The 18,088-nt window shown below is 39.0% G+C and overlaps 1 protein-coding gene across 1 annotated transcript in view; it reads right to left on the bottom strand.

Moving 5' to 3' along the window:
• Window positions 1–18,088, bottom strand: part of LOC145348909 (sestrin-3-like) — an 89,244-nt gene that overhangs the window by 27,433 nt on the left and 43,723 nt on the right. Inside the window, exons 2-5 of the mRNA XM_080196974.1 lie at window positions 13,422–13,487; window positions 7,934–8,134; window positions 6,045–6,227; window positions 2,111–2,332 (exon numbers count right to left, since the gene is read on the bottom strand). Coding sequence (XP_080053100.1) covers window positions 2,111–2,332; window positions 6,045–6,227; window positions 7,934–8,134; window positions 13,422–13,487 — 672 coding nt within the window. The remainder of the gene's footprint in view (window positions 1–2,110; window positions 2,333–6,044; window positions 6,228–7,933; window positions 8,135–13,421; window positions 13,488–18,088) is intronic.

Below are 18,088 nucleotides of genomic sequence, written 5' to 3'. Positions count from 1 at the left end.
CCCCCCCCCCCCCCCCCCCCACAACCTATGCAAATACATGCCCTCCAAAACAACCGCGATGACCTTTTTTTTACTTTAACTGAGAACAAGTTTCACAGCAGCAAGGTGCACCTTTTAAACAGCTCACCCCCATACCCAGCAGTCCCTGTGGCTGGCTCAGAACTTTTACCTTGCTGCATGGACTGACTGCAGCTCACAACCACCCTGCCATATTGAAAATACTAATCTTGTAGGCACTTTCTCCCAAGGCGGACAGATTATTCCTACTCCCGCTACCTGCCTTGAGATGAAAAACTCCCGCCAGCTCCTTTGATGAAAATCTAGTTCTAAATATTTCTTAGAAAATATAGTGGACAGAAATTTTTATCGCTATGGACAGCCCGCTATTTATAAAAGATTTTCAAAATGCACTATATTAAAAGGTTGAACTTTTTTTTAAAAAAAAATCACTTGGATCTATTTTTTTTTGTTGGAGATCATATAAAGGAGCCCTGGCTCTTTTCAATTTAGTCCAATACATTAAACGTCAAAATTAAAATGAACTCTTGATGTGATATGTCATCTGAAGAACTAAACTTTTCAATACATCACTGGCTTTTTAAAGTTGGTAAAAAGTCTGACAACACCAGGTTTTAGTCCAACCTAAAGTTGCCCCTTCTAAAACAAAACAGATTTGATTAACACTTTGCAAAGGATTCCTTTTCGTTGGAAGATACGCCCTGCAAATTATAGAAAATAATTCAGAACCCAATTTTTAAATAAGGAAAATAAAATCCTGATCAGTCAGCAACTTTGTATTGAGTGCTTAGCTGAGAGTCCAGAACTCCAGTAGAGTACTAAAATACCCAAGCCACAAGGAAACATTGCTTGAGTGACAATCATTGCTCCATAATCTAGGCTGGCATTTTCACAACGTTTATTTGCATGTGGTTATAAGATTTCAAGTGCTTAAAGTTCCAACTGTTGATACTTTAAAAAGGTCTGGATAAATGGCACCTTTAATTGTATTAAAACAGGGAAATTACTGTTTTAAAAACTCTTTAAACACAATCTACTGTCACTTTGGGGTTGCACTGCAGTGGATGGATATTGAAGTGCCATATCTTGGCATGAGGGGCCATGTGGGTTGTTTGTGGGACACAATTTGCCAATAGGGTAGGGCCACAAGACAGACCTTTTGAACTTGATTTCAAAAAGGTTCCCTCATGCAGGATATGGTTCACAATGCCTTGGAAGTGCTGACAGCCACAATTTTGGAAAAGCTGGCCAGACCCCATGAAATCAGTGGAGGATTAGAACATACTTATTCATGCAATGGAGCTGGCCAGATTGGGAATGAAGGGTATGGACCGTAACTAGTCCTCACCCTGAAAGAGTACTGTAAAAGACTTGAACCCCTGGAATGGGGTCAAGAATCTGCCATTTTTAGAAGGGCTGCTAAGCTCATTCTATTTCCAGTCTTCTTATCTGGAATGTTGTGGTTTAATTTTTCACCCCATTTCCATCATTTTGCATTTACCTCTAACTGAAGAGATATGCAGAGATTCAAAACCAGTTAAAAAAAAATACTGATCTGTGACAATAACTGAAATTTTCTGGTTGTTCCCACAAGCAGGGTCTTCTTGCAAACAACTAAACTCATTGATAGCAATGGGACCAGAAGGTTCTGCCACCAGCTTATGGTAGTTTGCCTCTAGCGCCTCAAAACGTGCCACAGGGACATGCAGAAAATCCAGCCCAACATCCTAAGTGGGAATGAAATGTAGATGGTTAGAAGAACAGAGGCAGAGGCAGGAACGAAACTGAGAAAATCCCTTGGGCCAAAGAACTGAACACTCAAATTTACTATGTAGCTGGTTTTGAAAATTGCATTTCCCCAGGGAAAATATAAAAAAAACTGCATCCAATTCCAGGAAACACCAAAACAGCTGTTTTAAATAAAAGGTCAATTTATCATTTCACCATTCAGAACAACAAATTCTTTAAAAGAAAGGATCTTTAATATTCCAAGGATGAAACAATTAAAAAGTAATTAACAACTTCAATTGTCTATTAAAACATTACACCTGTGAATAAAAATGAATTGGAATCCTTGTTTGCCTATACTAACCCCAGGACTGCTGCATGTAAATATGACATTTTCCACATTGCTCTCATTGCTGGCATTGCAAAGACAGAAATTGCTGATGGCTGGTGTTCTATCTTGGTCTATCTCTGGATTAATACCACTTCCAAAGACAAAGCTTGCCAATGCATGATAATGTGCCAACAGGACCATGGCATGTACCAACTCAGCAAGAGACCAGCTGTTCTCCCCAGTTTTAAGCAAATTCTGAAATGAAAACACAAGATAGTAACATGAGCACAACTTTTCTTTGGTTACTCAAACTCTATGTAATTGAACTATTACTGCAATGCACCTACTTTATTTCACAACAAAGATGGGCCTCAATGCTAAAGATGGCTACTTTTTTTAAAGCGGTTACTATTTTATCAAGATTAAATACATAAGTTAATTGAAAAAGTATTTTTTTATCCACACATTCTTAAATCAGATAACATACAGGAAGTACATCCCATTCAAAATACACAATTGTTTCCAACAAAAAATCTTAAGGAGCAGAATTGGAGGAAATTATGCTAAGCATGCATCAAATCTTGGTTAAACTACAAAATACAATGGGCAAATCTACATTTCATAGATGTTTGCAGCACAGGAGGCCATTCAGCCCATCGTATTCACACTGGTCAAAGATCTGACTACACTAATCCCATTTTCCAATGCTTGGCCTATAGTCCTGGAGGTTACAACAGCACAAGTGAATATCTAAATTCTACTTAAATGTTATGAGAATTTCTGACTCAACGACCCTTTCAGTCCACGAGTTCCAGACTCCCAAAAGTTTCTTCTCAACTCTCCTCTTAGCTTAAATCTCTGCCCCTTGTTTTTTTGACCCCTCTAATAATAGAAAAATTGCCTTCCTATCCACCCTACCTATGCCTCACAATCTTATACAACGATCAGGAAGCCAGGAAATCAGTGGAATTCACTGTTGAGAGATGGGGGTGGTCACTGGCTGCAAGGACAGAAGTAATGTTTGGTAGGAATAGCAAAAGCCTAAATGCCAATGAGTGGTGGTAGTGGATTTGAGATCAGGGAAAGATCAACCATGATCTGATTGAATGTCAGAGCAGGCTCGATGGGCTGAATTTGCCTACTTCTGCTGCTGATTCCCATGTTCCTACAGGGAAGGGTTTCAGGCAGGGGAAGTGTCGGCAAATGTACTATTGCAAAAGCTTATTTATTACACATTGTGCATAAGCTGTTCAGTTGAAGGGATGCAAATGAAAAGAAAGAGGCATAGAATTAATGGCTGAGTATCCAAAGAAATTCCAAGCAGGAACACTAGCAAGCATGCTGGTGCATGCATGGTTGTGCCACTGGCAGCTGGAGAATAAATTCTGGGATAACTGGCTGAACCAAAAGATGGGAAAACTGAAAGTGAGTTTGCAGCTTCCTCGGTAGAGTCTGCATGTTGAAACAACTCAATTATGTTCTACCCCAATATTGTGCAATAACTAACCATCATAACAGGAAGTGCATTAGAAGAGGATCCGTATAAGTTATCAATCCAATTTCAAACTAAACGGAATCCCTGCAGCACTTTTAACAGGTATAATACTGCATTTGATAAGTATACTTGTTGAGAAGGAAACACAAAGATGATCTGTAGGAAAATGCCAAATTTTATTACTATACACTGTAACTAACCATTTAACTAAATATTTCTCTAAGCCCGCCAGTAAATTCTGCATCTAAACAAAAACAGCCTGCTTAAAACACTTTATACAAAAATAATTAACCTTCCTAAATATCCCTTTATAGACTGAAAAATGTGACACTAGAATAGAGAACAATGGATTTTGTTATTTGACCAGTTTTGAATTCTACTTTGAATACATTAGCATGAAGGGCAAGTTGGCTAAAAGAAATGTTGGAAAACTAGGTTAAAAGATATAATGGTAGATATGCAACATGTAATATTGCATGGACAAATGTGTAGTCAGCCAGTTTAAGTAGAAAAAGCAGAATATCTTTAAAAGTTGACAATTGAAGAAGCTGGCATTTAGAGGGACCCTGGTGACCTTGTACACAAGCCAAATTTAACATGCATATGAACACGAACTAGGAGCAGGAGCAGGCCTCTTGAGCCTACTCTTCCATTCAATTATGATTGTTCCACAGAATCAACCCTTGAGAAGAAGATTCTCATCAACTTAAATGGATGACCTGTTATTTTTAAGCAGTTCAAAACGTTGTGAATCTTTGGAATTCACTACCCCAAAGAGCTTTGGACGCTCAGCAAATTTATCCAAGGCCACGACAGACTTTCAGGTATTAAGGGAGTAATGCAGGAGTGTGTTGAGATAGAAGATGATCAGCCATGGACCAACTGGTACACTCTTGCTCCTATTGCTCATGTTCCTGGATATCCACTTTGTGCAAGGACCCAAAATGAATTTGTATTTTGTCAATCTTAATCTAATTACATATTTGTAATTCAGTCTGGTTGCAAGGGTCTCTGATGGACAGAGCAGAAACCTTTATATTGTTTTCAGTGTTGCTAAGGAAGCTATGGCTTAGTGCAATATTTGGTATGTTGACATTGGATGGGAAAGAATGAAAAATTGATCCCATCTTCAGAACTAAAATCATGTATTTTACAGCACAAAGGAACATTTCACTTTAAATCGGAATTTGGAAAAGGTATGTTAGTGAAATTTGTCATATTACATTTCAAATAATGACTGAAGAATTCTGTCTAACAGGAGTGAAAAGGACATTGTTTGTTGTGGAACCTCACGTTCAGACCAGTAATTCCTTTATCTTCAGCTAACTACGAATGTTTTGCTCGTGACAAGGTATTTTTAAAAAAAAGGAAAGTGAAGGTTGCAACATGATGTAGCAAAAAAAAGTTGAAATCTCACTCAACATATACGTCAAGTGAAAAAGAAAACATGAAAAATATAGTAAATGCACTACAGGGAAACACTATAGAATAGCAGAATAGGCCATTCTACCCTTTGAGTCTGGGCTCTGTCACTCAACGAGATCATGACTAATCTGGTGATAATTCTCAACTTCACTTTGTCTTATCCCACAATCCTCAATTCCATTACTGATTAAAAATCTGTCCATCTCAGCCTTGAGCATACTTAACGACCCAACCTCTACAGCTCTTTGCAGTAAGTTCCACAGATATCCTCCTTCCTCATCTGTCTTAAATAGGCAACCCCTTACTCTGAGATTATGCCCTATGGTCCTAGACTGTCCTACAAAGAGAAACCACCTCTAGCCTATCAAACCCCAAGAATCCTATATATGTCTCAATAAGTTGTGTCTCATTCTTCTAAACTCCAATGAGTACGGTCATAATTTACTAAACGTCGCCTCAAGAAAATCCCTCCATACCCAGGGTCAACTTAATAACCCTTGTCTGGACTGCCTCTAATGCCAGTGTATCCATTCTTAGATGAGGAAACCAAAATGGTTCACAGTATTTCAGGTGTGGTCTAATTAGTGCCTTGTATAATTTTAACATAACCTCTATTTTTATATGCCATTCCTTCTGAAATGAAAGGTCAACAGTCCGTTTGTCTTCTCTAATACCTGCTGAACTTGCATTCTAGCTTTGTGATTTATGTTTGAGGACCCCCAAATCCCTGTGAGCTGCAGCTTTCAATAGGCTTTCTTCAGTTAAATAATATTCACCTTCTTTATTCTTCCTACTAAAGTGCAGAGCTTCATATTTTCCTACATTATATTCCATCTGGCAACATGCATATAAAAATAGATCATAAAGTTAGCTGTTAAGAAGCTGTTCATCTTGCTTAGCCAACATTTTTTGTATTTATTTTCCAAAAACTCAAATCAACTTTTTCAGTACAGACATATAGTTAGAAGGCAAACAATGCCAAGTCCCAAACAAGTCCCTTGAGAGACTACAATCAATCATTCAAAAGCACATTTGTTTAAGGTTCACCTTAATGTGGTCCTTTGTGATTAGCCAGGGTCTGTGTGCAAGAATTTTGTTGACTTCACTGATGTTTTTCAGTTTCTGTGGGACATACTCCAAACCATTTAGCCACTCCCCATCTCCACCCACCTGCAAGAACTCATTTACATGAGTGTTTACCAGATGGGAGCACTGATGCCTGGCAGCAGCCTGATTAGGAAAGGTCACAAAAAGCATAAAAGTTACAGTCAGCAAAACTTTCATTCTGAAAATGAGAAAGATATTATTATGAATTTTGAACATGCTGTTAAGTGTTTTTTTTAAAAGCAGTGTGCAACAATCTACAATTGTAAACCTTGGGTCACCATTGCCAGTAGATTACAAGTAGAAAGTCTTAATTTCTAATGCATTTTGAGATTTCCATCAATGACACCAATTTATACAGAAAAGTGACAGGTTTTGAGATCAAATGAACCAATCAAATGGATCCAATACACTTTCATGTACCTTGTCCAAGGAGTGAGAGATGTTAATACCAAAAGTCTTAGGGACCTTTAGTTCAAAGTTACAAAAGGAAGGAGTTGTTTGGATTTAAAGTCAGCTTCATTCATTTCAAATGGCATAACATTGCAGCAGCTTGATTCCATAAATTTGTTGTCTGAGACCACCATAGTTTAAAAGGAAAGCATACCTAAAATAGCAAAGTCTTCACGTCCCAAAGAAAAATAATAATGCATTTTTTGCTGACTGGGATCAAGGGAATTCTTTGCATCGCGAAAGGCTGCAAACATTCAAATTTTACAGCTGCTATTTGGATTTAAACTAAATAGAAGTATATTGTCATCTAGGATTTGTAAGTGAATGACTATCAAAACCCTTTATTCTCCGCTGTTAAGTCAATCCTGCACTTTTATGCTATCCCTTTTGAAGTGTAACATACAAAAAGCATTACTGAGCAACTCTGAACACAGCAATTGCTTAGCCAGTGGATTTCAGAGCAATAGTCGGCAAAACCTGACGTAGTGGACTTTTCTTCTATTAATCCCTACCTCAGTGAAATAAATGACAGTAAATAAAATGTAATTTTAATGATTACTTATTCAGTAACAGACCAAGCACCAGTAGGAAACATGGACACAATATATTCATTTCATGCACGAATATCGCTAAGCAGTCCAGACATTAACACGTTTTTCTATTTTTTTAATGAGTCGAGTCTTTGGAAGCTCAAGTTTCCTTTTAGTGGCTACTGTAAAGTGTAATGGCCCCTTTCAGAAGTGGGTTGCAAATAAATCTAGTTTTAAAACTCTGACATAAAATAATTTAGGCAGCTTCTGTTACTGCCCCATAACATGCCAAAGTGCTTTACAGCTAATTGGATACTTTTGAAGTGTAGTATAACGAAAACACATCTGCACACAGCCAAGTCCCACAAACATATAGTGACTAGATAATCTGTTTTAATGATGGTGACTGAGGAACCAGTGTTGGTCATAACACTGGGGAGAACATATTGATAAATACCATAATGGGATCTTTTACATAAGCACCACACGTGAGGGGATAGATAGTGCCATGGTTGGACATTCAAAAGACATCAATAGATACTCAGCACTGGACTGAGTATCAACCAGATTTTACACACAAGTTGATGGAATGGGATGCAAATTCACAACCTTCTGATTTGGATGAACCACCGAACTAATGTTGATACCTGGGAACATTTTACAAACATGTTAAAAAATCTCAAAATGGTTGGCTGGGAGTTAGATGATGATGTACAAAGACAGAATTAATGGATGGGTAAAACTGTCATTAAAAAATTCACTTTTAGAACTTGGTGCAATTATTTGACCATGCCCTTGTAATAACTTTGATGATTAAATTCTTAACATTTGCACTCAAGTTTGCTTTACCATTATTGCCAAGTAATGCCTGTATTCAAAGGGGAGTGGCCCATCCATGCGCAGTATGTAGTACTGGGTCCGGAGAAATGATTCTAAATATTGAGGATGTAAACCCATGATTCGTGTGGCATTGTCAAGGCATCCCGTGGTGGAGTATTCTTCCAGAAATAGCAAGTTGGTATGGCCATCTACAGGATTATCCTGCGCAATCTATAAAGAAAGACAACAAAAGCAAAATCATAGAATGATTACAGCACAGGAGGATATTGACTCACTACGTCTGTGACAGCTCTTTGCAATTTTGCTCGTCCCACTCTTTCCCCGACGCCCAACCCCCGCAAATCCTCTCTCTGGGTACTTTAATTTAGTTTTGAAAGATACTGTTGAATCTGCTGCCATAAATCTCTATGACACTGCATTTCAGATCCTCATCACCGAGTGAAGTTTTTCCTCATGTTGCTGCTAATTCTGGTTCAACTTTCCACCGGCGACAACAATCTCTGTCTACCCAGTGTAGACCCCTTGTGATTTTGAATACCTCCACTACCTGCTCTTCTCCCAAGAAATTAACACCAGCTTCTCCATTCTATAATTAAGTTTTCAGCACTCAAATTCATATCCTCCCTGAAGCATGGTGCTAGAATTAGACAATACTCCACCCGAGACTAAAACAGTGCTTTTGAACTTTAAGCCTCTATTTGTTAAGACCAGAATTCCGTAAACCATTTTGACCAATTTCTCAACCTCCCTTCTATCTTCAATGATTTATGCATATATACCCCATGATCTTCCTATACTAGCAACACTTAGAATTTAGTTTATATTCTCTCTCCTTGTTTTACAAGTGTGTATTTCCATGTCCACTCAATTCACCAGCCTACATCCTTTTGAATTCTATCACTATTTCCACAAGTTCACAATACTGGCAAGCTACGTGTCATCTGAAAATTCTCAAATTGCACCCTGTACACCCAACTCATTAAAAGATACATCAAAATACGCAACCCTAATATCCATTTCTGGAAACCTCATTGTATACTTACCTCAGTCCACAAAGCTGTTCATTACTAGCCGCCTTTTATTCAATGGATTTAACTTTATTGGCAAATCTATTATGTGGCACCTTGTCAAAAGCCTCACGGAAACACATGTTCTTGTGAAAGTCCACGTCATTCGTCTATGTGGCTATTGCCTCAGCATCCTTGGGTGTATTCCATCAAGCCCTGGTGACAACTTTAATTGCAACTAGCCTCTGATATCTCGTCGGCCCATCCAGTAACTCATCGATGTCCTCTTTCACTATGATCCCAGCAGCATATCATCCTTGGTAAAGACAGGCACAAAGTACTCATTTATCAGCTCAGCTATGCTCTCTACCTCCAATTGTAGATCCCATTTTCTGTTCCTAATCAACCCACCCATCTTCTTTTTCTATACCTATAGAAGACTTTTGGATTTCCTCACATGTTGCCTGCCTTTTTCACACTCCCTTTGCCCTCCATTTTCTTTTTCACTTCCCTCAACTTCCTATATAAAAAGTTTGTATAGTCTGCACAATATTAAAAAGATTTTTTTTCTGCTTTATCATACCGTGTTTTGTCACCCTAGGAACTCTGGCTTTGCCTATCCTGCCTTTCTCCTCCCACCTTGTGGAGTGTACCATGATCCTATCTGAACCATATCCTCTTTAGATGTAGGCCAAAGTCAGGCAAAACTGAAATTGAACAATCTCTTATTCCAATTTACTTGGGACAGGTCCATTCTCAATCCACTGAAATTGGGTCTCCTCAAATTAGGTATTTTATTCTAGATTGCTCCTTGCAATTTTCCATAACTAATCTAAACCTAATGATATTATGCAGGAGGGAGGGTCTCTAGGCCCACAGGCCCCTGGTGGGAATCGTGTTGACCTACAGAATCAGGCATGGACAAAAAGACAGGTTTTGCACCAGGCACCAAACACACTGATGCAGCTGGCCCACCACATCAGCCCCAATTTGGTCCCCACCTGCTCAATTATTCAAAAGACCTGTTTAAATGTAATTAGAGACCTCAAATCCCTCTCATCTGCCTAATGGCACCTGAAGATCATCAACATTATTTACCATGCTTTGTGCATTTAGATACATATACAGTTAATCTGAATTACTGCATTCCTTCTTAGTGTCAACTCAATCAATACCTTACTATTTATCGCAGTGCTATCTGTCTCTCCCAGTCCTTTGCGCACCTTGTTTCTCCTTTCTAATCTACTTGCCAAATTATTTTAAATCATCTCAAAGCAGCAGCAAATGGAGGAACATAGATCCCAACCCTATTGAGGTCTAACCTCTTTGTTCTATATAGGCCTTACTTCCCCCAGAATCTGACCAATCCCTAGGAACATTTAGCAGCACGATCCTCCTATTTCTGTAGTCTCTAGTGCATGACAAAATAATCTAGAAACAGCTACCCAGATAGTCCTGTTTTGTGTCTCTAAAATTTGCCTGTACGAACACGTTCCTCTTTCTACCTACACAGTTGGCATTGATAGAAGATCACAGCTGGCTGTTTGCCTCAACATTCTGCAGCTCAGTTGACTGGAAAGCTAGATTGTGATGCAGAATGATGTCAAAGCCTGGGTTCAATCCCCATACCTGATTGAGATTATTCATGAAGGCCCACCTTCTCAACCTTGCCCCTCCCTCAACAAGTGGTAACCCTTAGGTTACGTCACCATCAGTCAACACTCTCAAATGGGAGAACAACTTCTGGGACTGTGGTCACATTTATATTTCTGCAGCTGCCCAGTGTAATCCTAAGCCCTGGCACCAAAAAAGCACCCTGGAATTGTAAGAAAATGAATTTATGCTTTGATAAATGAAATGAATGACAAAATGAAAATGTTGTACTTTAACATCACTGGTCATGGAAATCATACTATTACACATTCAGCAAAAATACATTCAAGTGTTTGATTGGAAAACAGCACCTTCTTTACAGGAGGGGTGATGTAAAGTCAAAGAATGAGATGACATTTAGGACATAAAGCATTTACAAAGTTGACAGAGAACAAAGTTCTGTTCTATTTAATAACTGTACCAAATTACCAAAATAAGACTTTAGTTACTAAATATTCCTCATCCTACCAAACCTATTTACTGTATTAATGACAAACAAACTGAAGCAGTCTATCAAATTTATCTTTCCAGTAAGATCAAATAGCAGTCTGTCCACATTTTCTCACCCAGCTTCACTATCATTCACCAGGGAAAATTTTCTATTGAATCCTACAAAATTCTCCCCAATTGTTTTTCATAATCATTACTTTTCAGCTACGTGACTGTTAAAGCTTTGAGGCCTGGATTTTTGCTCTTGCATTGGGAATGCAGAGTTAGAATTCCTCGCTCTGGGAACCCAACTCCTGAAAAGAATGCCCCAGAAGTTCAGATTTTTGTTCCGGGGTGGGTGGGGGAGAGTGGAACTCATGACCTCTGATCCAGAAGAGTTCATGCACAGCCACAGGGTTTACCAGGTGCAGATTTGGGTTGCATGAAAGGCTGGCTTCAGTGATCTGACACACTGTCCAACTGTGGAAAAAAAAATTAAACAAAAAGGAAAAACAGCCCCCAGCAAATTGCCGTTCACATCTCCTCCCCATCCAGATCACCACATGCCATCTCATACGCTGTCCTCCTTCCGTGGCCCCTCTTATCCTTCTTACCATTTATGCCCTGCCACCCAACCCCATGTCCCTTCATAACTCCATTTCAATCGATGACCCTTCATACCCTCGATGTTCCATACCCTTTTTTAGCCCCATTCTACTTCTGCCCTCACATCTTCCATGCCAACTCACCTGTACCCACAATGGATGGATCTCAAAACTTATTTGTTCTTAGCAGGAGTCCTAAGCATCCATTGATGAATTTACTATTTATAAAAAAATCAAAATTTATCAAAAAAAATCACAACATTTAAACTTCCTTTGATCCTTTATAAGAATAAGTTCCAAGTGCTTATTGCTATCAGGCAAATTGTGAACTGATTACAGGATTAGTCATGCATAACTGATTTCAGTTATGGTGATCCTCAGGCTTATGTCAGCAAAGTGAAATAGCATGCACTGATTTTTTTTCCAACATTGCAAACGGTTTTCTTTACAAATATTTTAAGGGCAGGAGATTCAAATGTCTAGACAGCTCCCTTTGACAATTCCAACGAATTTACCCACTTGTTGCTCACATTCAGGTCTACTTTTAACAATCCCAAAGGGCACCTGTCTGTTCCAGAACGTATTCCAAGAATATATCCAAAACCTTTCCTCTCCAGAATTGGGTGTCCAACTTCTATAAAAGGATGCCAGTAAGTTTAGAACTTCTATCAGGTCTAAAATCTGCAATTCATATTGCCGACGCCCCTTAAGCAAAAATCATATCAGATGTCCAAAGTCTGACCTGGCCCCAGTGCCTGGCTTCCTGATTCATGCCTCTGGCACCATTTTTTCCCCCGCAAAGATGGAGTGTCTAACTGCATGAAAGCTCAGGTCTCGGACTGCTTTAACAACTTACTTCTAAAAATTGGAAATTCTAACTTCCTAGTTAAAAATTAGTAATGGTACCTCAACTCAACCTGAACAAATTGGAATTCATACAAATCATTATAATGCAGCAAAATCATAAGTTAATTGAATGTTGAGATGCCAAATGGGACAGAGACAGTGATAAGTATTTTTCATTAAAAATGTGTTGAAGCTATTATTTCACTAAAAATAAATCTTTAAAACAAACAATATCTAATGGGTGCAACTTAATGGTAATTAAAATAGTTTCTTGCTTATATCTTGGCTGTTTGTGATGTAATGACAGCTACTGACACAGCAACTTAATGTAATGAAATATCCCAGAATGCTTCACAGGAGCACTATTCTACAAAGTATGACACTAAGCCACATGAGATATTGCACTGGATGACCAAACATTTGGTCAGGAGAGGTAGGCTTTAAGGGTCTAAAAGGAGGAGGAAAATGTGGTATAGGATGGGAATTCTAGAACTTGCAATGGTGGAGTAATTATAATCAGGAATGCACAAGGTGGCAAGAATTTGAGAAATAAGGTATCTTTGAGGGCTGTGGAATTGGAGCTGATTAGAGATCGGGGAGAGGCATGGCCAAGGGTTTGAAAACTTTAATATCAATATGTGGCTTGAATGGGAACCAATGTAGTTCAGCGAGTAAAGAGCGCTGGGAAAACTGGGCTTGCTGCAAGTCAAGACATCAGCAGTAAAGCATTGTCCCAGCCCACCCTACAACAAGCTCTATTCTGTTTGGACATTTTTTGCATCGAGTTATATTAATTGATCATGCAATTAAAACCTGGCGACTCTCAAATCTGTCGCATACTCTCTCATATAAAGTTTGTGTCACATTTGCTTCTCAAGTCTTGCCCATTTTTCATAAAAATATCAACTCACTTAACGTTGATTACTTTCAATATTAGTGGACATGTAAAAAGATTACCTCTTTCTCCGGTATAAAAGCCGTTGGTCCAGTTGTTGCAGCTTGAGGGACCCTCTCATCTTTATCCTGAAGAAAGAAGGAGTTCACCGTTTATAGATGCATTGCAGAAACATTTTGAAAGCTCTAGTGGATGGTGGTTACAATTGTTTTGAACTCATCGATGCAAATATTTAAATTTTTTAGTACTTAAAATAGGTTTCCAAGTTCCAGAATGTAGTGCCTCTGTTCTTCTCCCGAAGGTTTATTTGCAGGAATTTTTGCTACAAAGACAACGATTCACATCTTATCCTTTAATAGGCCCTATTGATTCATCACCTTGTTCATATCAGGCATTGCTCAGTACTCACTACCTAATGTACGGATTTCCAAATTCTCTTCTATGCCCATATATTCTTCCACAATAGAACCAGTTCTGGACCTACATCTCAGCTAATACCATCTCATCTGCTAACTTCAGCATACTACGAGCCTCTTCCTTACATTCTGCTGTACCAAAATGATCACCATCATGTTTCTGGACTCAAACTCCCTTTTTAAATTCACTTTGGTGCATCTACCAAACAATCAAAATGCCATAAACCATAGTACAGGTTTCCCCTAATTCCTCCCTTCTGTCTCTTGCCACTGCTTTACGAAACATCATGGAATAATTTTGTGGATTAAATAATGAAGTGCGTACCCCATTAATCACTGACTCTCAGCATGTGCAAGTGGGGATGTTTTTCAACAATTTCTTCAATGCCTTGACAAGCTAACCAACAGCTATAATCTGTACCTTCAATGGCTTATCCCTTAAGCTTTTGTCTTAAAACAGATTTTTGGTCTCATCTACTTCTGACCTTGCATTAACTTCTAAATTTTCTTCAATACTTAAAGTGCCTCCAATTGGTTGATTTTTTTCTTTCAACTCTAACACATCCTGAAGAAAAGAATTGAACTTTTATTCTTTTTTCTTACTTAAAAATTACCTTTATTGCAGCACCATTAGCTAAAAGAATTTTATTGCAAGGTGTGCATGAACTTCTGCTTGTCCACCAAAATCATCACTTTCACTGGGATTCATAAATAAATTAACCTATTATGATTACAACCAGTTGTTGCTGTCAACTGTTGCTCCAAAGTTATCCTGCCTTGGCATTTTAACCGATTAAAAATCATCCTACTCCAATAGGTTTCCCTATTTGATCTCCTACACATCAAAATCCTTAATCATGCTTATAAGTTTTGATCAGTTTACCATTTTAGTTTGCACCTCAATCTTTGAGGATTTGTTCTGAATAAGCGGTGTTTCAACACAGCTCCTCAGGGAAAACAAGTACTCCCCATTTATTTAAATCTGAGTTACTGGGAATTACAGATAAGCAACATCACTTTGAACTCATTACTGCTGTGTAAAGTTCATACCATGACGTCATCCTGATACAAATACTTAAACAAAGGACAGAAGATCATAAACCACACAGGAACGGTTAGTCCACAAATTCTATCATTAAATCACAATTAGCAAACAAACAAATAGGTAGTGGTTATTTTATCCAAAGAAGAGAAAATGAGGAACCAACGTATTAGAGACGGTATGAATAAAACTTGGATCAGTAGCAATGCAGGCCTCAGTATCTACTCACTGTGGGTTGTTGAAAAAAAATTAAGACTTTATCGTAGCTTGCTGTCATAACTACAAAATTTAATCACATTACACTAAAGCAATGCTGATCAGAAAATCTGGCTTGCTTATTGTGTCAAGAAGAACAGAGACTTCAATTCAATTGATCTTTATAAAACCAAAAAGGCCCTGATTAGAAGGCCTTGATTCTCCTCTGACAAGAATGGAAGGGAAAGGTTGCAATGTTTCATTGGTTCATTTTCCTTGCATATATTTCCTTTGGAACATATCACCTGATGAGAGGGAGGAGATTTTCTTTTAACTGCTGTGTGGAAGGTTTATACATTGGGAATCCCTCCAAGACTGAAGCAACATTGCTTGTTCAAATTTGCACTATTGTGCAATCTTGTTTTTCATTTCACTAAAACTTTCCCAATTTCTCTGGAACAAGCCAAGAATACATTATGCTTACTTCATATTAAAAGTAAACAGGACGACATGGTGGCATAATGGTTAGCACTCCCATCTCAGAGCCAGGGACTTGAGTTCAATTCCAGCCTAGGGTGACTGTGTAGAGTTTGCATGCTCTCCCAGTGTCTCCAGGCACTCCAGTTTCCTCCCACTGTCCAAAGAATTGCAAATTAGGCAGATTGGCCATGCTAAATTGCCCTTTAGGTGTCCCAAGATGTGTAGGGTTAGGAGGATTAGCGGGGTAAATATGAGGGGTTATGAGAATAGGACCTGGATGGGATGCTCTGTCAGAGTCGGTGCAAACTTGATGGAGCAAATGGCCTCCTGCATTGTTGGGATTCTATGAAATTATTAAAGTTGAAAAGATAACAAATAATTGGAAGAAATGTTCTGCATTTCTACAGATTTTAGAGATGACAATGCTTTACTGAAAAAGAAAATCAATAGACCCAAGCAGAGTAGCAAAGGACATTAAGAGCGTAGGGCCAAAAACAGGATTTCTACAAGGGCTTCACATGGAATATGGGGATCATTGGCTAGGCCACTATTTGTTATCCATTCCTAATTGTATTGAGGTGGTGGTGGTAAATCACCTATTTCAACCGCTGTGGATCACGTGGTGTAGGTGTACCTATAGCGCTGTTTTGATCCAGTGACAGTGAATGAACGGCGACATATTTCCAAGTCAGGATAGTACCTCCACCTGATGTGCAATCTGGGGATACGTAGAAGAAATGGGAAGGACCGAAAGAAGAGAAAGATAGAGGATTACTAAATAGGCATGGGTGAAGTTTTACATCTGTGGTTGGGGGAAGGAGATGCCAATTGTACTGTCACCAATAAACACATCACCTCCATACCGATTGGCCTATCAGTGTTATGTCCCTCAAGGGTAGGGGAATTATATCGACTGCTTGGACCATTGATCTCCTACAGGTCTCCATATTCATTCATTATTGGTGGTCTTTGACAGCAACAGTATCACACACCTACCTTTGACAGCACCACTAGTCTATGACCCTGATATCATCATTCTTGAGCCTCCCCACCCATGACCACTTACTGTTACGTGAAATGAAATGAACACATTGCTCCAACAATGAGCCACCAGGAGACAAGTGGCCTCTCAAAGGCTGGAGTCAGACTCAGATGTTGAGGAGCAGCACAGCTTTCCTCATGCTGTCATTGTGAGATAATAATGCATTTGGACTGTAATTTAATGTATTTTGATTGTTATGTATTTGGACGAATTGTTTAAATAAAAAGAGAAAAAAAGAGGGTTTGTGCATGAACCACACTTGGGACTTTGCCTTTTCAAGACTAAGTGCGCCTGAGTAGGAGCAGTTCATAGAGGTGTGCCAACAGGTCAGGGTCATTAACCAAATTATGGGCAAACACAGTGTGCCTGTGGATTCCTTAGAGAATATTGTAGACTTGCAGATGGACAGGGTGCATGTGATTACCATTGGGGAAGGAGACATCGTAAGTGAGATATGCAGCCAACAACGTCAGGCTACATAATTTTAGGTCAGTTATCGGAGAGTGACATCTCAGTGATTACTCGAAACACTTCCCACACAGCTTGAGGATGCCCAGCCAAGCCACTCCACAGCATATTCAGCCATGTCAATCCCACATCCTGGGAGATGAGGTGGGGGACAGGGCATGAATACTCCTACCCACACTCTCGTATAACTTTCAAGAGGTGAGTCACCTCCTTGCTGCCCCTCGGTGCTCAGTTTCAGGTCTCCACACCATTTCCCAACCACATGACTTCCAGCTGGAGGGGCAGGAGAATTTGGGAAGGCTGTTGAATCGGCATCCTAGGCTGCTAACGATATGCTAAGGAGGCAATTTAAGTATTTACTGGGCTCCTACCTGCTCTGACTAGGAACATGATCAGGGCCAGCAGCCTAGGAGGTTCGGAAGAGGTTTGATGACTGGCGTGGAACCCGTTTTGCAGTCGATGCCCAATTCTCCAGACCATTGCAATACTCTCTTGGAGATAGTGAATTCAGAGGATCCCCCGGGAATTAATATTTATTGCAGCATAACACATTGTTCTGTTTGCAAGTGTTAACTGGGTTGTCAAAGGGGAACCAGCAAAACCTATGGAATTTTTAGAAATACTTTTCTCACAAGGAAGTGTGAAGAAGATTCTTTACAGCATCTTTACAAAATTAAGACACTCCTGCTATGTATTTATAAAAAGAAACTGCATTAGATCTTCACAAGGTAAATTTATTTGAACAATGTCATTTTAGTTCATTTCATCTTATCCTTCCAACTTTGACTCCCCTAGAGCAAAACCTTCGTTTAATATCACTTTGAACAGGTTAACATTTCAGACAGACATTCTTAAATGCACAGACCTCGGTCAATCTAGAGTCATGCTCAAATTACCACAGAAAGCACAACCTAAAACCAGAGAACGAAATGTAACCAATTAAGTCAAAAGAGACAGGCGTTAATTATATACTATTAAAAATGTACAGGTATCATGTGGGAGTTTTTCAAGGAAGTGTTTCAACCTAACATTTTCAGCTAATTATGGAATCCTTGTTTCATATGATTGGCAGTGGGACTGTTTGCC

The sequence above is a fragment of the Carcharhinus amblyrhynchos genome, chromosome 10 (assembly GCF_965287045.1).
Source record: "Carcharhinus amblyrhynchos chromosome 10, sCarAmb.v2.hapA, whole genome shotgun sequence".
Lineage (NCBI taxonomy): Eukaryota > Metazoa > Chordata > Chondrichthyes > Carcharhiniformes > Carcharhinidae > Carcharhinus > Carcharhinus amblyrhynchos.
The sequence above is the reverse complement of the archived record's forward strand: the minus strand, read 5'-3'. Positions and strand labels throughout refer to the sequence as shown.